The 20,593-nt window shown below is 39.2% G+C and overlaps 1 protein-coding gene across 1 annotated transcript in view; it reads right to left on the bottom strand.

Moving 5' to 3' along the window:
• Positions 1-20,166, bottom strand: part of Plcxd3 (phosphatidylinositol specific phospholipase C X domain containing 3) — a 166,821-nt gene extending 146,655 nt beyond the window's left edge. Inside the window, exon 1 of the mRNA XM_057789938.1 lies at positions 19,860-20,166. Coding sequence (XP_057645921.1) covers positions 19,860-19,962 — 103 coding nt within the window. The 5' untranslated portion in view covers positions 19,963-20,166. The remainder of the gene's footprint in view (positions 1-19,859) is intronic.
• Between the last annotated feature and the right edge of the window lie 427 nt (positions 20,167-20,593).

The following is a 20,593-nucleotide window of genomic DNA, read 5'->3' on the forward strand; positions in this document are numbered from 1 at the left end:
TGAAAACAAAGCAAAGCAAAATACTAACAGAAATCTAAATTATATAATTGGGCCTTGGAAACTTGAGAGCTCTCTGGATTCACCACATAACATTTCTATGTTCCTGAACACTTGGAAAATGAGAATGATACTGACTCACAGGGTTGCAATAAAGATTAGAAAATAAATGCATCTATTGGAATATAGACCCTTGTTTTTTAAATTGTTTATCTTATTTTACAAGATCATATTATAATTACATTATTTTCCCCTACCTCCAAATCCTCCCATATACCTCTCCTTACTCTCTTTCAAATTCTTGGCCTTCTGTTTATTAATTGCTGTTATATATACATGTGCATATATATAACACTTGCTCATTCTGTATAAGGGTAATTGTATATGTCTTCAGAGCTGACCATGGTTCTCTATTAAATGGTATCACAGAGTTATGAACACAGTGTTATAATATATTAGCAATATTTCTGAGAGACTTTTTACCTACACAAAGCTTCTCAGCTAAAGAAAACATAGCAGAAGAGAATCACACCTGTGGAGCAAAGCCAATTGTTGAAAGCCAGACCTATCTAAAGCTTTCTCTGAGACCCAGAGAAACCTAATTCTGTGTCCTATCACAGGACAAGACTTGGTAACAACTGGTCTTAAACTGGAACCAGAGCCTTGGAGGAGTTAAGGTTTTGGTTCCTGGTAACTTGGCTCCCCCTCTCCATGTAAAGACTGGATTATTGGTTCCAGATCTGTGAGTGCTTAGTTTCTGATGTTCTTGAGACATTTTGTGTTCCTCTTCTACAACATTGCTTGATTATTTCTATGCTGACTTTGTTCTATTCCCCCCTAAAAACTGTATATAAATGGTACTTTTTTTTTTTTTTTGAGACAGGGTTTCTCTGTAGTTTTGGAGCCTGTCCTGGACACTCACAGAGATCCACCTGCCTCTGCCTCCCGAGTGCTAGGATTAAAGGCGTATACCACCACCGCCTGGCAAGATGGTGTACTTCTGTACTTATTAATAAACTTGTTTGGCATGGACATAATTTGTGCAAGACCTCCTGATCCCAAACCTTTTGTGCTTTCTTGTCATCTCCTGGTCTCTCTGTAAGGAACCTGTGGCTGAAGAACAACCTACTGACAATTTGAGACAACTTCCTTCAGCTCCTGCAGAGTGACTCCAAGCCTTAGTGAGTTCTCTCACCTTGACCAATAGCCTCTGAAAGGTCCAGAACAAAGCAGAGCGGCTTTACTTCAGTACTGCCCTCTCGGGAATCTAAAATCGAAGGGGCAGGTACATAAAAAGAACAATGAAATTCTAAGCAATGGTCATCAGGCCTGGAAGAAAACCAGGAAAGACAATGAGGTTGTGTGTAAGCAGGTGAAAGGCAGCGAGGGAGGCTTCTGGGCAAAGCAATGCTTCAGGTGAAACCACTCAGGCACAGGTTCCTTCCTTTCTTCTGTCCTTCTGGGATAACGAGTAGAAAATGATCCCATAAAACCATCTTGTCGGAGGTAAAAATGGTCATGCTTTTTCTGGATGTTTGGAGCTGTAAAAAAAAAATACTGAACTTCTCTAATATTTAATTGGGTAACATAGCTCACCTGACAGGGACAGTGACATCTGAGAGGCAGAGGACCTGTAGGTGGGAGAGCCCAACTGTTATGACTATATTCTATATTTCAATATACAAATGAGAAAGAGGGCTCTAAAGAGGGCTTTTGATTGTACTGATAATTCAGCTTTTTCTATGGAAATTAACATATTGTCTCTCCAGTGGGTCTTTTTCACCATAGTTTTTTTTTTTTAAAAAAAAAACAAAAGAAAAGAAAAAACTATGTCCTCTGGTCAGTAGAAAAGAATTGCCTAATCTATCTTGGTCTCTTCCATGTTCAGCCTTTATCTCCAGCCAAGATGTATTTAATTATTAATGTATAAATTACATATGAATGAGTCCTGACTCTGAGTGTTATTATGGTGTTTCCATCTCTATCCAGGAAGAGAAATCGCCCACAGAAGTCTATGCAGCAAAAAATCCTCACAGAATCAGAAAGTCAAGATTTTTGGACCAGAGTTCAAAAGGTTTCTTATATTTTCCCCTCAGCCCTTCCCAACAGACACTGAAGATGACAACGTATGTCAGTGTAATATCACACTGAAGAGACCGGTCTAAGAAGGTGGTATGATCTAGCCGTGTTCATTCAGTGGAACTGTGAGTGAACTAAGGTTGTTTCCTTGTAGCTGGAAGCCTTTCTAGTGTTAGATGCGGACAGAGCTATGAAGCCAGAGCAGAACAAATCCTGCAGGACAAACCTGGAAGTGCTTACACCAAAGTTCACCTTAATCTAACGGGGCAAGGTCTTTCCTTCATTAATTTTCCCCTTTTCTCTTTCTTTCTTTTCTTTCCTATTTTTGTTTTCAAATATGTTTAAAAACAGGACCACAAAATTTAAAGTGTTAAATATATTCACATTACCATAAACGATATGCAAAATGTTAGCATTATAAAAAAAAACCCTGAAACTATACTCATTAAATAACTCTCCATAACCCTTACCTTCCAGACCCTCACAAGCATCTTTCTGTTTCCACAAATTTAACTATCTCATGTATCTCGAATCCATGGAAGCATACAGTGTGCATATTTTTGTGATTAGTGAAGTCACTTAGCATAATGTTCTCAAAGTTCATTTATTGGGCAGGTTCATTTTCAGGTCAGTTTCTAAGTATACAATATAAAGCACTAATGATCACAGTTAAAGGAAACACGATCTGAGACTCAAAGAGCCCCAGCACCAACCCGAGCTCAAATACTTAGGGTTAAAAGAGAACGCCTGTGAAGCAACTGCCAAGCTTAAAGTAGCTCATTATCCCGCCAAACAAGCTGTCACTTAGAGCATGTGAGAGGGACAATTTGTTAGTGTCGCATTACCAATGGGAAAAGGCAAGAAGCACCATGATCACTACAGGGAGAGCCAGCTGACCTGCTTCTGGGTGCTGGTTCCCTCGTCCACGCAACAACTTACTAGGCATCCCTGAGCTTTTAGCCTCTAAATTCCTTAACAGAATTGTTGGCCCACAGGTAAAACACCTATTGTTAAATGATTTAGAAAGGGAATTTCAGAGGCTTATTGAATATTTGCAGAGCTTCAGGTTTGCACGATGGAAAACACTCTGTGCATAGATGGAGTGGGGCTTGCAGCCATGTGAGTGAACAGAATTTGATGGAGCTACACAAATCAGTGGCTTGACATGGAGAACACCAAGTTACATGTCCTTGGCCACAATTATTAAAATAAAGGGCTGTAACTACACACACACTTGTATTCAGGTCTTGAAAAGTGATCGCTAACTTGGAGGATATATTTTAGTTGTGCAAGCTTACATTCTTTTCCCTTTCATGTTAGTAGTAAGTACTGTGTACATATTTATATTTGTATGTGTGACTATGTGTTCACATAAATGTATACATAGGTGTTTGCACATCTAGATGCCATAGGTTGATGTTGGAAGTCTTCCTTGCCTGGACCACTCTCTTCCAAAGTGTGTGAAGCAGAGTCTCTGGATTTATTGATTTGTCTAGGCTGACTTCCTGATGAGCTCTGAGCGTCTCACAAATCCCTATAGCTAGAGTCAGAGATATGCACAGTTCTGCCCTATTTTGCATGAATAATGTGAACCCAAACTCAGCTATTCATGATTGCACTGAGCACACTGCTCTCTCTCCAGACCTCTTTGTTAGAAATCATCATGTAGATTTTTGAATATACAGTTTGCCTCCTCTGTGCAAAGAAAATGCTATACTAAGGCACACACACAAAATTATTTTACTAGTTTTGACACTACATACTTTATGTATTTAAATATACAGGTATTTTATTAGTGTATGATTCCTTTTTAAGAAAACAATTACTGATATCACCCTCTAACAGGAAGAAAAAACAGAAGAAGCACACGGGTGTTAAAAGACTGTAAGTCATGTCCTGCCCCCAAAATAATACTTATTGTAACATATACATGAGGAGGATCAGGGGTAATACTATGTGTATAATTTTCATTTACTCAATCTAGTCGACTTATAAATACTTGATACTTTTAAATCATTTAGTGTAAGAATCAGTGCACACACACATGCATACACAGAGATCAATGTTTTGAAATACAACATTCATATTTACTGAATAGTTAAGACAAAAAATAAATGAAGCATATTTAAGTGACCGTTTACGTGAGCCACTTGCCTGTCTTTTTGAGCAATTCTTTGGAAAAATGTTTGTTCTTACAATTTTAACTGTATTTCCCTCATCTTTTATTTTGTACTTTGCCAAATATTATTTCCTGTAACTCATTTTTTAAAAACATTTCTTTCTAATTTTTATTGGCAGAAAGCTGTGATCTGTAAGTTGACTTGAGGGAGAAACACTATTCATGTAATTTAAAATTCTCCACCAAAAAGTCAGGTTTCTCCTGCAAGAACTTGGCTCGAGGCATTTGCACTGAGAGGATGGCCCAGCATCCTGACTTCAGAAACGGAACAAGGCACTCCAACCTGTGAACGGGTAATAGAATGATGGCAGCCTGGTGTCTGCATACCTCTTCTCCAGGAGATCAGTCTCAATAATTAATTAATTGGCATAAAGAATAATAAACTCCTTCTACTAGCATGCTAAAATGTTGTTCTTAATCAAACAGCTTGGGAAATAGCATTCAGGTCTAAGAAATTGTTAAATGACCCTAGGCAGTTAAATACTAGTGAGGCCTTATAGAAAATTAAAAGACCTAAGTTATAAATCGTGATGGGTGAATGTGATGTATCCAGTCTGTCAAGAATAACAGGGTGACTTCATATAACACATCACTCGTTCACTGGGGCATTATTAGAAGCCACGCACTAGGCTAAATATTTCACACTGATTACTCCAGGTCACTCACAGCATGAGCTTATGATAATAGATTCTTACCTCAATTTTGATAAAGAAACTGATGTTCAAAGAGATTAAATAACATGCCGTAAACTACACAGTATGTGTGAGCCAAGGAACAGCCTCAGAGGATCTAACCCAAATCTTATGGGAATCCAGAGTTGAAAGATGAGCATCCAGGCTCTCCAAGGCTGCTTCTGCTGCAGAAGATGACTTTTCTAGTTAAGAATCACATTAATAAAAGTTTCTTTCCTTAAGTTTGATTTATTAAAACCTTCATTCCTTTAAGCTTTATCATTTAGATGCTTTAATTTAGAACTGCAGGAACCTGACACTTTGTAAATCTGAATGGTCACATCTTTATCTGTTGTGGACTTAGAACCTTAAGAGTTAGCCATCTGGTTTAAAACCCTCTTTCATAGTCCTGAGGCTTCAGCTGTACATTATCTTCTGCAGAGTACAGAACATATCCAGTGTCTTTGCAGAAAGAGAAAAGAACACATCTAATATTTAGTCTTTTGAATGCTCATCAAAAAAAGTATTAGTTTCTATTGAGGCCAATCTGAGGTTCATATGAAGCTACCAACCTAAGATATTCTAAATATTAGGGTCCTATGATATTTTTTTAAAAAGTGTGCAGGGGCCATGATCCTACTTGAGAAAATCTGTAACATATCAGCAAGACACCAGAGGGAGTAAGAGAGAGTACAAGCTTCTAGGTAAAAATTCTAGCTACACTTCTAGTTAGATATCTACACATAAATGCCCAGTGAAGAACAGACACTCAGGGCTTGAGAGGCTCCAGGATCCATAGCTTTTTAAGGTGAACAATTTTCTTTATATGAAGTCATTCTACAAAGATGATGAGGAATACTTGTTTTCAAAAGGATTGATGTCAGCTCCAATGCCTAAGGAATTTGAGGAAATTAGATAGTCACATCAGAGACTGAAATAAACCTCTAGAAACTAATTCTGAGAACACTGTCTTAAAAAAAATGTTGAGGGCTGGAGAGATGGCTCAGCAGTTAAGAGCCCTGGCTGTTCTTCCAGAGGTCCTCAGTTCAGTTCCCAGCAATCACATGGTGGCTCACAACTACCTGTAAATGAGATCTGGTGCCCTCTTCTGGCATGCAGGGATACATACATACTGCAATGTAATAAATAGATAGATAGATAGATAGATAGATAGATAGATAGATAGATAGATAGATAGGATCTAGATAGATAGACAGACAGACAGACGGACAGACGGACAGACGGACAGACAGACAGACAGACAGATAGATGATGGATGGATAAATAGATAAATAAAATGTTGAATGAAGATATCTAGATAGACAGAAAAATGAAATATCGAATTACATTCTTCACATTCTCATACGGCCAGCTGGCCGGGGTCTGAAAAAGCATGGGACAAAACCGGTCTCGCTGAACATAACGGACAATGAGGACTACTGAGAACTGAAGAACAATGGCAATGGGTTCTTGATCCTATTGCATGTAATGGCTTTGTGGGAGCCCGGGTAGTTTGGATGCTCACCTTAATAGACCTGGATGGAGGTAGGTGGTCCTTGGACCTCCCACAGGGCAGGGAAACCTGCTTGCTCTTTGGGCTGAGGAGGGAGGAAGACTTGATTGGGGGATGGGGGGAATGGGAGGTGGCGGGGAAGAGGCAGAAATCTTTAATAATTAATTAAATAAATTAATTAATAAAAAAATTTAAAAAAGAAAATAAATAAATAAAAAAAACCACATAGAAACTATACAAGTATGCAGCTCAATGGTAAATACAGAAAATACAGATGATTATAAAAATGTGTTGTTGGTAATGAGAGTTAAAAGGAAAAATGCGAGAATTATAACTATCAAATACATTAGTGGATACAAAATATATGATTATGTAATATGTGATCTCATATTGTTTGGAGTTGAAATTAAGTTACTACCATTTTTTTTTCTAAAACAGGGTTTCTTTACATAGCCTTGGCTATCCTGGAACTCATTTTGTAGACCAGGCTGGCCTTAAACTCAGAGATCTACCTGCTTTTGCCTCCTGAGTGCTGGGATTAAAGGTATGTCCACCACCACTGGCAAGTTATTATTGTCTTAAAACAGAGTAATAAAACTATGAAATGTTTTACATAATACACATGATACTAACAAGTAAAGTAACTAGAGAAGGTCCACATGAAGAGAAAAAAGGACAGATCTGGGATCAAAGTTATAAATAAATAATTGTGGAGGTTTGAAGTAAAATGCCCCGCAAAGGGAGTGGCACTATTGGTTTGTTCATTTTTTCAAACACTATTTCTTTCTCCTCCTTCCCCTTCCTTTGGTGTATATATTAGGCTTTATTGATCTGTGTTGGTTACTTTCCCAGTATTGCAACAAAAATAACCCACCAAAAACACCTTCAGGGAGGCAGTTTGTGTGGGCTCATGATTTCAGAGAGTTTTCTGTTCATGGTGGTGGAGAAGGCAGAGCTACCATCTCAGAATACAAAGTGCATTTAGTTCAACTCTCAAGAGTCTATATAGTCTTACAGTTCCCAATGCTGAATCAAAAACATACAAAGTCTAAAGTCTTTTCTGAGACTCAAGGCATACTCTTAGCTATAAGCATTCTAAAATCAAACAAAAAAAATGTACTTCCAATATTCTACTACAGAAACATTCTCATTCTAAAATGGAGAAATGGGATATAGCAAGAACATATTAGATCAAACCAATCAAGACTGCAGTCCCTTGTGTCAATCATTAAATTCTGCAAGTCTGTGTCAAGCATCTAAGGCATATTATTGAGGCTCTTTCATGCCCTATTAAGGAATTTGCTTTAGCATTGTCGGGGCTGACTGAAGTGGCTTTGGTAGGAGTGAAAGGAACAGGATTAGCTTTGTGTGTCATCAGCAAGAATTCCCTGGCCAAAGTATGGGAGTCCTTCCATGAAAGGCCTGTGGTGGGATCAGGATGACTAGTTAAAAAGCCCTTGCAGAAGATCTTCAAGGTGACAGTGATATGGATTAGGATATGATATTTGGAATAGAAACAAAGAAAAACTGGTAGGCTTGAGAGGGATTTGGAAAAAGAATGGATTTGTCTTGAATGTGCTTGCTAAATGAGAAAGAAAATTATTTGCATTATTCCATTTATAAAGCTATATTAGTAACTCTCTATTTAGAACATGAAGTGACTATATTGTTCTATAAATAAATATTTATGCCAATGACAAAAAGTAAAGACAAGAAAGTGGCACTATTAGGGGTTTTGGAGTAGGTATGGTATGGTTGGGGGAAGTGTGTCACTGTGGAGGTGGACTTTGAGGTCTTATATAATGCTCAAACCATGCTCAGTAAGACAGACCACTTCCTGATGCCTGCACTTCAAGATGTAGAACACTTGACTACTTCTCCAACACCATGTCAGCTTGTACGCCACCATGTCACACCATGATGATAATGGACTAAAGCTCTGAAATTGTAAAGGCACCCCAATTAAATGTTTTTCCTTTATAAGAGTTGCCATGTCATGGTGTCTCTTCACAGCGATAGAAACCCTAACTAAAACAATGATATAGAATACCCATCAACAGAACAGATTAAATATCTCCAATCTAAAATACTACAAACTATGATTATATCAGCTACATGGTTTTGAATATTTTTCGAAATATTTGCATAGACTTTACTGGCTGAATATCAATAATCTGAAATTCAAAATATTATGGCTTTTTGAACATCATGTTGGCATCCAAAAAGTTTTAAATATTTTGCAGTATTTCTGATTTCAGAGTCCCAGACTAAGAATGCTCTTTTTATAAGTGATTTCATATTTCACATCAAAAGGCAAATAAGTCAAATAAATAGAAAATTAATTTTAAAGCAATGGACTTGAACTATACTATAATGCCTGAAACACAAGAAAAGAAGTGTTAAGAAGAAAACTTAAATCACCTAATTATATCCCTCAAAAAACAAACAAGACCAGAGTTAGTATTAGAAAGGAAACAATAACTAGTATTAGAAATGAAGCAGAAGATAGAGAAGAAAAAATAGCAACAAAACCTCTTTTAGTAAGAACAAAATTGACAAATATTTGTCTCAGTCAAGAATAAATACAATGACTCAATTAGAAATTTAAAAAAATTACAACTAAACCCACAAAATAGAAAGAATGGTAAGAGGCCACTATGAAAACGTGTCCACCAACAAATACAAAAATAAATAAATAAAAACAGTAAGGTATTATCTTCCAAGATGGCGTTATGAAGTAATATAAAACTTAACTATTCGTGTAATAAGATGAAATGACAGCCTCTTCAACAAATCATATTTGGAAAGTCAGATATTCCCATGAAGAAAAGCAAAATTAGGTATTTGTTTTACTAAACACAAAGATGAGCTCAAAATGGATTAAAGATTTAATATAAGAGCTAACGCTATAAAAAAATAAAAGAGAAGATAAGAGCTAACATTATGAAAACTAAAATGAACTTTCATGTTATTGGGCTTGGTGATGAACCTTTGGATACAACCCCAAAAGCTGCAAGCAAAAAAAAAGAAAAGAAAGAAAAATATGCATATTGGTCAATGCCATATTTAACTTTAGGTTCCAGGTAAAAACCCACTAACTGAATTCTACTAACTGAAGACAGCAGTAAAGCAACTCTCAGCATTATATGCCCTCATCAGAGAAGCTTCTTTCAGTAGATGGTAATTCACACAGAGACCCACAACTGGACAGGGTGTCGAGAATGAGAGACTTCGGAGTGCCCAGCCCTGAATGAGGAGTGTTTATCATACCTTTCCCTTCAAGGGTCTAGAATCTATGCAGAAAAAGATTGTAAGTCCCAGAGTGGGTGGAAGATTTTAAGGAAACAACAGAGTAGATACACATCTACACCTATAGAGGCTCTGCCTGCATAGACAAGACCTATCCAAGCTCAAGGCAGACAGGAATACCGCCAGCATGACAGAAGGGAGGTGAGACAGAGTCTCACCACTGCACCAGAAAGCTGTTCACAAATGATAAATGCTGGGAGCAAGGAACTCAGTTTTCTTCAATTAAGTGGCACTGGGTTTATCATCCACACTCCAGGGCAGGGTTTATGCTCAGAAGTAGTAAAATTTGTGATGAGCACAAATCAGACTTCATATTTTTAGTGGCTTTTTTTTTCTTTTGTATTTTTTGTTTTGGTAGAAAAAGAACATGAAGCTAAGGAAGGAGGGGGAGAATCTGGGAGAAGCTGGGGGATGGGAAAGAATATGATAATATAGAGTGTATGAAATTATCAAATAATAAATAAAAATACCCAAATGGGACTATACAGAAGCTTCAGTGTGACAAAGGCAATGACCAAAAGAGTAATAAACAGCTTACAGAATAGGAAAACACTTATAAATATTATATCTGATTAGTTGTTAATTTCCAAAACATACAACAAAATTCTATAGCAGAAGCAAAGAAGCAGTCAATTAAAAGTCAGCCTAGGAGATAAGAATATACATTTTTCTAAGAAAAAGAAAGCAGCTAAGAGCAAAAAAAAAATCCCACCATATAATCTAGAAGACCCACCTTTGGAGATTTTCTATGAAGTAATTGAAATCCGAATCTTGAAACTGAGTGTCCATATGCGTGTTCGGTGCAGCACTGCTTACACTCTAAAAGCCCGTCAGTGGATAAATGAATAAGTAAACCTGGTACACAGATACAAATGTTCTATTTATTGAACTCTCAATAATAAAGAAATTCTGACATGTCTTTTTTAATGGGTGGATCTTGAGGACATTATGCTAAGTAAAATTGACCAGTTACACAGAAAGAAATGACATGATCCCACTTGGAGGATGTACCCATAGCCAGACCCCTAAAAGCAGGTAGCTGAATGATGTTTCCCAAGGTGGTAGAGAAGGAAAACTGGGAAAATGCTGCTCGACGGATGTGAAGAAAGTCTTGTGTTACAAAATAAAGCAGTATTAAATAATGGTGAGTTACACATCCAGAAATATATTTCAAGAAGTGGGGTTCCGTGGGCCACACCAGATCAAATGATATTATGGAGACTGAACAATCAGAAAGGGGAAACATAGGTTTTGAACAATCATAATAGGAACAATTTTAGTGTGGTGGTGGGAGACAGTGAGATTAATATAGGCTAGAGGAAGAATAGCAGCCTAAACATACAGAGGTTATATCTATGAGTACCAGAAAAGGAGTTCAATAGACAGAAAGGCAGGTATGATGTTAAGTGGACTTCATAAAAGGTGTATTTATTACTAATGTAACACTGTATGCTAGCTAGAGTGATGATGAGGATCAGACTTCATCCTGCCTGCTCTCGGCTTCTCCACACAGTAAAAGCACAGTTTTTAGGTTGTGCTTGGTCCTGAGTGACTTCATTTTTAAAAGCAGTGTTTGACTACATTTTGAGTGAAAATGAAGAGGAAAGATAATCACACCATAGACATCACTACTTATTCAGTACCACCTGTGAGACACAGAAAATGCAGAGGAGGGATAATTGCACTATAGACATCACTACTTATCTGGTACCACCCATGAGACACAGACCAGTAAATAACCTACCACAAGAACTTACTTAAAATGCACTATTTACAGACTTATTAAAGTACACAGGAATCCTGTGGGCAGATGGGCTTATAACATACTATAACATAAACTATAACATAAACACTAGTTTGAGAATGTATTAAATACATTAGACCAACAAAAGGTATATAACTTTCATGTTGACCCCACAGATAAGAGAAATTGCCATGACATTGCCATGGCTACAGCTCCGCTAACCCACAATCTGATCGCCCAGTGTGTACAACAAAGGAATGGCAGGTAGACTGCTCAACTGTCCCCTGGTAGTGACTCAATTCAGTCCCCATCAGTCCTATGCCATGCCTCATCTTCCATGGTCTTCAACTTCCCTGTGAACAGAACTCAGCCTGCCACTCTGCATTTTCCCAGTGCCCCCAAGCAGCTTTTTAACTGGATTTCTTTCTTTTTTTTTTAATATTTATTTATTATATATACAATATTCTGTCTGTATGCCTGCAGGCCAGCAGAGGGCACCAGACCCCATGACAGATGGTTGTGAGCCACCATGTGGTTGCTGGGAATTGAACTCAGGACCTTTGGAAGAGCAGGCAGTGCTCTTAACCTCTGAGCCACCTCTCCAGCCCCTGGATTTCTTTTTTTTAAAAGTATTTAAAAAAATAACTGCAACCTTCCTATCTAACAGGATTTTGAAATCGCTTTGATTATCTTTTTATTGGGAAGGCCCAGGATGTTTTAACTTTGCGCTGAGGTTGTCCTGGCCATCTTCTCACTCCATGTGGCAACACAACTCACTGTGGCTTGAGCCATGCAGTGACGCAAGCTCCTATTCGCCCACCAAAGATACATCCCGCACATCTTTTCTTCACCAGCAAGCCTAGAGGCCTCCAGGAACGTTGAGTAGACAACTAGTCATCATAGCTCACTCTCTTCAAAATAAAAAGTCTTCTATTTAGTTGAGAAACTGAACTATCATTGCGTTGACCAAGGATAAACATAATTGCTTCCTAAATGTTAATTCACGGGAGGAATTCTTCTGTGTAAAACACAATAATAGGTAGAATTTTGTATGGAGAATTGTAAGGGGGCTGTCCACTCCCAGAATCTATAAGGAATACAAGAAGATGATAGCAAGAGCACATCCAACAAAATCTATGAGCCTTCTGTTTCAGAACCTGATCTCTGGAGGTAACTAATCCTGGAACTTCTTGAGAATGTTTAACCACTCTCCCCTGCCTCTCTGCCTGGCCTATCTTCCCCTCTTAGTAGAGCAAAGTAAAAGTATAGTATACCATAAAAAAAAAAACTTTGGCAGTAGAATTCTATCTGAAATGTACTAGGTTTTATTTTTCTCTTTCACTATTTTTCCTTTCTTATGGAGCATGTGGTTTAGATGCTTGTCTGGTCATTAGCCTTCTGAGGCTAATCATAACCCTACGTAGAACAGAAAAGATAAGATGATATAGCATTTTAATATATTAAATCTTGTATAATTTTATCAAGGGCTTTGTGGTAGATAGCTCTTGGATTTTCAAAAACAGAAGAAAAAAAACTAATGCTCATTGGTAAGAAGCATTCTCTCTAGTGGTAGCAGGTAAATTTATTACAAGAAACAGTTGCCTCCTATAAGTACCAATAATGAGAGAGAAAGAGAGTGAGAGAGAAAAAGAGAGAGAGAGAGAGAGTAATTTCTGTGTCCCTATTTTCTAGAAGGGCCATTGTACATTATTACTCTATGTTTCAATAAGGTTGGTGAATTTAGGAATTATTTCAGCTCTATTAGATTATTTGCTTCTATTTATATTCACTCAGACTAATTGGTTAGAAAAATTCAGATCCCACTTTTATTTTTACTCTAGATCTATATGTAAGAATGGTTACATAGCACCATCCAGAGGTGTCTCTACAGAGAAAATCAAGTAGCTTTCTTAAAAAAGAAAGTGATACACACTCATACATGTATACACGCATGCAAATGTGCCTATATATACACACAGAGAGAAACTGAACTAAAAAAAAAGCCTGAAGGAGTGGAAAGAATTCTATCCTATATGTTGACCTAAATCATCTCCCTGGTGTGGGAGAATGGTCTATATTCTGTCAATTATATTTTAAATAAAGGCTGATTGACCAGTAGCCAGGCAGGAAGTATAGGCTGTACAACCAGACAGAAAGTAGGGGCAGGTCAATGAAAACAGGAGAATTCTGGGAAGGAGGAAGCCCATTCTTCTGTGGTCCTGGACCCAGCCACAGAAGAAGCAAGATGTGACTGCCTCGCTGAATAAGGTACAGAGCCATGTGGCTAGCATAGACAAAAATAATAGGCTAATATTACTTATAAGAGTTAATAAGAAGTCTGAGCTAATGGGCTAATCAGTTTATAGTTAATGTAGACCTCTGTGTGATTTCTTTGGGACTTAACGATTGCGGGCAGGACAGAATTCCTGACAACAAACCCTGGCAACACCCCCCTAAAATCATATCTAAGTCACAGGTAATAACTAAAAATGAATAAATAGGAGCTATCCCAAACAAAGGATGGACAGGTTTGGTCAGTGCTGGCCCCTATGGCATGGGCAGTGATGCAGAGTCAACAGTTCAGCAGCTTCATAATGATGATCTCAGCTCTCAGAACTTTTGATCCTTGTTGGACCTTAACATTCTCAAATTTCAGCCTCTAAAGACATAAACAAATGACCACTCCCTAAATATTCATCAAAAGAGGAAAATAAAAAATACCTCAATTGAATGGTAGCTAAACTTTTGTGATTCCTGCGAAGCATGTTTAGAATCGGTCCTAGGATGTTTACAACCAATCAGAAATCCACTTAGGATGAATGGAAGTGAATCAGCACATCTCTGGTTTTACTGGAGCTAGTAATCCTTAGAGCACACTCTTCTCTGCCAGTCTGTATTCCTTTGTTTGTGCTTCCTCCCAAAGAATGGTTGTGAAATTGTGTAGTTTTCATGTGTATTTAATCATTATGATGTTGGCTTTAGCATTTGAGGTGTCTCTGTGTGTGTTTCTGTGGTTTATATATGCTATCTACTTTAAAACATTTTTATTGCTAAACAACCGATATTCAAACAAGTGAGTTGTACACACATTCAAACATATTTCTGTCCCATGAAAACTCTGTTTTAAGTACATAAGTATGCCTTGCAAATACAAACAATATGAACTACTTCCTTTCCATCATAAATCAATTTCCTGTTTTACTGTTTACCTGTGCTTTTTATAGTTTCCTGGTGGTGACCGTTAAGTAAATTTTATGTTTATAAAGTAAATTTTACTCAAGAGAAATATTGAAACTCCTACACCATAGATAAAGTAAATAAAGCTTCACCTTATAAATATTGCATAAGTTTCTGTTCACAATAAGGAATGAGAAAAAATTGATGCAGAACCAGTGTAGAGGTCTTTCTTTCCTTAAGCCGGCACTAGTATCCACCTGCATCACCAGATGAGCTGATCTTAGGTGCTGTTGATAGTCAATATCGGTGAGCAGCAGGGCTTAAAGAAATGAATGGGAAGGTTTTACATTTATCATAGTGACCTAATCTGAACACTTAAATAACAATTAAATAGCATTTAAGGTTCATGATGAGCTATAAAGCCAGTTATCAGACATGTTCCCAGCCTGTGCAATTAGCCTTGAATCTTATTAATCAAATATGGGACTCTGGCTTTAAGCTTGATTGGAAACTTGAACGCTCATGGGTAGGTCAACGAAGAAGTATACTTAAGTTTGGCTCTGCCACTCACATAATAAAGTTCCACCTTAGCGATGTTCTAAAGTGTTTTTTAGACTGCAAATGTGTATATGAATCTTCTGACTATCTTGTTAAACTGTACAATATGATCAAATAAGTTGGAAGAGTGGAATATAGATGCTGTATGATGCTGTATGACAATGCTGGTGGTCCTACCTGGACAGCCTTGAGCGACAAGGTCCTAGAAGATCATTGATAGAACACATTAAAATCATATGTATATATGAGAAAACACTGTAAGCAACAACACACACACACACACATATATATGGGTGTCAGTAACAACAACATTTGAGAATTCAACTCAAATCATCATGAAAAAGCTTTAGTAGAACAAAGTAGTTTAACTTTTATGTATGAATTTCAAAAAATAACTTTTGAAATGCCCAACCTTCCAGATATTCTTTAGTTTTTCTTACTTAGAAAAATCAAGTCAAATGGGTAATTGGCAAGATAACCCAGAGAGATACTCATTCTGAAGAGTCTTGTTGTATTTTGAATGATGAAGGGTTTGCTTCGTATGGCCATTCTGACCAAATGTACGTGCAGTTTTAGAAATGTGGTCAAGTAGATTCCTGTGTCTGATTGACCCTATGGGCTGCTCCATTTCAATTAAAGTAGAAATAGAAGATTGCAAAGAAGAGGAAGGGGGCTGGAGAAAGGGCAGTGAGATTAAGAGTGCACGCTGCTCTTGCAGAAGGCCTAAGTTCAGTTTCCAGCATCTATGTCAGGAGACTCACAACTGCCTGCAACTCCAGCTCTGGAGGCATTCATCACTCTGGCTTTCAAGGGCACCTGTTCTTACATGCACACACCCCCAGAAAAACTCATGCACGTGATTAAAAATGCAATAAAAATCTGAAAAAAAAATAAAAAGAGGTAAATTAACTCTAAGAATGTGGGCAACATAAAAGGATTACCATGAGGCAAAAAGTTAAAACTGAACAAAGGCCTTAAGAGGTAGGTCACATGCCATCACAAGTGCGGCGCCAGGTTCAGCATACAGCATCACACAAATACAAAAACTAACAAAGCAAATGACAACATGGTGCTTAGTTTCCATGAAACTGTTCGATTGGGCTGGTGTTGGCATTTTTCTAAACGAAACAAAATCTCCCCCTCATAATCACTGTTTTCTAAAGCATTTGTCTCTCTATCTGAACACCATTAACTACTCGCTATTCAGGAGTACACACATTCTTCCTGGCACTCCAGTCCTACATTTTGATAATTCTTCTGTATGTGGTGATCAATCAGACTCTGCTGAATGATTTTCATCATATCTCAGACAGTGTAGAGCAGATCCCTCCCATAAGCCAAGAACCCGATCATCAACACACTATAAACTTCCATGACAAATCTCTTTTTAATGGCTCTAGAGACACTGTGGGTTGAATTTATAGATGCCAAATATTCATCAAATTCATCTTCACTTGGATTTTATACTTTGTCTTCCTAACCTCTCTGACCTGCTTGCGGTGAGAGCCAGCATCATTCATATTCCAAATGCCATAACTTTGGTATCATCAGAGAAAAGAAAATGATAAGGCTGAAATTTGAACAATTACATGTTCTTTCAGTATTCTGTCTTTGAATAATATATTAATTAAAAATAATTCACTAATACCAGCTACTAGCAATCGTTTAGCCCAGTCCATACCAAAACACGAAGTCTTTAAAGGCAGAACATCACTTAGAGACTTGTTTCTGAAAGCATTCAAGACACAATCGTTTGAAAAACATTCAAGGACACCAGAACTGCACACTAGTGGGGACTAGAGCACACGTACATGCACATGCACACACACACACACACACACACACACTATTCTTTGCTATGGTCTTAGGCAATCTAAGACAGCTGCCCCAAGTAGGTGGTCTCACACTTAGTTGCCTCTTCACCCCCCCATATGCTTCACCTAAGAAAACCTGAGGCTGTGAGGACGATTGAGCAGCAGTTCCTCTCCGCAGAAACACTTGCCTTGTGCACCAGACGTGTTTTAAATGGTGGAGATAATTGCTTAATTCAAGCTAGAGCAACTGGCCAAGTAAACATGTAGCAGCCAGGAAGCTATTAGCATGATTTTAAGGCAATTATTCCATTAGTGTTTAATAGTCTCCAATTAGTCTGCTCTATCAAAATTTGAATGACTTCTTTTTCTCCAAAAAATCTGTGTTGAATAATGCAGAAAGGTATCAGACTCATTTTAACCCCAGTTTTACAGCTAAGAATTTTTGGCAAACATATTTTGTACAACTATATGGGTATTTGGGGATGTAAATTTGGTGAAATGGTGTGTGTGTGTTTCTTGGAAATATTGGGGTGCAAGTACAAACTTTGTGTGCCATTTATTTCAAATCTTATGCTAAAAGGACTTAGGAATACTGTGTAAAGTTCATATCTTCCAAATATCATCATGTTTATGTCTCTACCAGAGACCAGCAGAAAATCTAAGTCTCTGACCCCAAAGTTCCACTTAGTCCCATGAAAGAGAAAAGTAAAATTACCCTGTGTCTACAGGTGCCTCGCTTCTCATCTCTGTGAGAACTTGTTGCTTTTCAGTTATACTCACTGTCTATAATGATGCCCTTATTCCCTCATTGCTAAGAAATACTCTATAAAATCTTGAATTTTAGGGATGAGATCACTAATCAGATTTTAGGTCACTTGCCCGCACTGAATTTCTGGGTCTTTTTTTTTTTTTTTTTTTTTTCCTGAGTGGGATGCTGTTTGTTTTCAGTCTATGAAATGGAAATGGTAATCCCAGCACTAACTACTTGACAGGATTTTTGGAAGGATGTGAGCTAGCAGACATAAACTGGCTTTGGAAAGTGAAGTGCTACAGACGTTTATGGTGAGACACAAATGTGGCGTTACACTGTTCCTCGGAGCTGGTATGCTACCCCAGGCATTTAACCTCCTTGCATCTCTAGAGACTCTTTACAGGAAGCTAGCACCTCGGTCCTTGCCATTTTTACCAGCTCGGTGCCAGAAGCAAGTGGACCAAGTGAAAATAGCCGTCTAAGAAAACAAACAGAAAGCAAAGGAAGAAGAGAGTGCCGAGGGGAGTGAGAGTGGCATTTCACTAACGAAGTTGTGTGGTTTCTAGTCCTTCAAAAGAGCAGCCCACAGACTCACCAGAAGAATGGAACTGATGCAGAGGGGAAGCTGGGTTGTGCTTTACCAGAGAGACGCCTAGGCCCCTGGGAAGTCAATTGTTGAGGAAGGACAAAGGGATAGACAACCTTTTACTGAGGACAGTGAGCTGCTCAGCCTGTGCCTGCCCTTGCCACAAAGTATCCACTCCAAATGAGTTAAGTTGCTGGTGAGTTCCAGTGCTTGTCCGTTAGACACTTGGGATTTTTTTCAGAAACCTGTTTTATTTCTTCTTCTTTCTCTCCTTATTTCTTAGGTTTCACATCCACTCCAGTCCTCCAGGTTCATGTTTTCGTGGGGTTTTGGAGGTAGAGAGGACAGGTCGGAGGACGTAGATCAGAAGGTTGAATTTAATAACTCAAGCTCTGCTCCGGGCAGGGGTTGATTATCCATGACTGATTTGCCCTCCAGCCTAGTCTTGGGAGACTCACGTGTGCGTACCCTCGATCCATGCGCATAACCGCATTGTTAAAGGAATAGAGGCATTTCTCCAGCTACAACACTTGTAAACTGTCCAGAAACAACCAATCACCCCTCTTAGAGACTGGAATTAGGGAATAAGGAGTGCTCCGACCCAGAAAGCTGGCCAGCCCTCTGTGCACACTATGCTAAAGCCTCTTGATGCCACACAACTATACCTGGCTGGTCCTAAGCTTTCTTTCCTCTAGGCTATCAGCTCAGTCACCTTTTCCGGGGCAATTTGCTCATTGCTCATTCCCACCTCTATGCTGCTGCTCACGCGGATTTCACTGCCTGGCTTCTGTCTGGAGCAGCAAATGTGTGGTCTGCAAGGGTTTGTCCTCCTCACCTAGGAGCTCTACCTGAAGCAGTTCTTTGACTAGACTCCCTCCGCGTCCAAGCCAATTAGGAAATGCTTGCTTTCTGCTTCTTGCCCCCTTCAGCTCAGTGTCAAGGACAATGATTATGCTGCCACCGCCACTGCCACCGGCCACCGGCCCCTGAACTTTCATCACTCTTCAGAAAGCGCTTTGTCTCTTTAAAGGAGACTGGGGACGAATACTAATGATTGGGCTAGATTCTAACAGTAAAACTATCAAATCCTCCTAAGTCCACGCCAAGGATGGACTCGGTGATGTTCCGGAGCTGAACTCCTAAGACAGCCAGCTTCCTTCCATAGCGCACCATAGAGCCACAGATTAAGAAACCTGACCTGCCTGGCCCCCAGCAGACCCCTTGTATCTTCAGAGAAAACCATAGAATGGGGACCAGGACGCGATCCTGGAACCACCTTCTCCCCTTCCCCAGCCCTGCGAGCACAAGCTGCTTCTGAAGACCAGGGTAACCAGTCACCTTGACTCCCAGTGCCAGGGTCCTCCAAGGTTTGGAAAACCTGGGTACCCACCCCGTGGCCGAGCTTCCCTCCCGCGGGCACGAGGCAAGTTAGCACTGAGTGTAGGATGAAGCAGGGCGGGGCAGGTGCAGCGGGTACCTACCTGGGATGGCTAAATTGGTGAGGGGGATGCTGTGGATGCTCTCAGGTAGAGTTGCCATCCAGTCGGCGAATTTCAGCTCGTTTTTCCCCTGAGACGAGGCCATGGTGCCTGTCTGCTTGCCACCGCGCTGATTCCCACACTCCTAGGCACAGACTGGCTGCTGCTACCGCTAAGCCAATGTTTGCTTCGGCCCCGCTAGAGTTTACACTCCGCTCTGCGCCACACCCACAGGATGGCGCAGACACATGCTCATTTTAATAATTATTCAAAAACACCCCATGCTCTCTCCTTTCCTTCGCCAGACTCTGCTGCCGGGGCTTTTGTTCCTGACGTCCGTGCTCCGCTCTCTGCTCTCTCCCCCCTCCCTGCAGACTCCCTCCTCCCGTCTCACCCCTCCTAGGTGGCTCTGTCTTTCCTCGCCTTTCTGCAGTTCCCCATCGCTTCTTATTATTAGTCTTTTATCTTCTTAAAAACTTGGCTTTCCACGCTGCTTTGTCCCTGGTCTTTCTCTGTCCCTTGGTGTGACTTCCTGGTCTTGTTTGCATGAAAGGCAGTCTTGCAGTGGAATATAAAATTCCTGGTAGACTTTGGGATGTTCTTGCCTCCTGAAGAGAAGCCGCATCTCTTTGGCTCTCAGGACTTTCCATTCTTTCTAAAGAGTGCTCCTTTTCCTGAGGCACAACAGGTTATGCCTTCCCTCATCCCTATTTGTACAAAATGGTGGTCTTTATTTA

This window comes from Chionomys nivalis, chromosome 15 (genome assembly GCF_950005125.1).
Source record: "Chionomys nivalis chromosome 15, mChiNiv1.1, whole genome shotgun sequence".
Taxonomy (NCBI): domain Eukaryota; kingdom Metazoa; phylum Chordata; class Mammalia; order Rodentia; family Cricetidae; genus Chionomys; species Chionomys nivalis.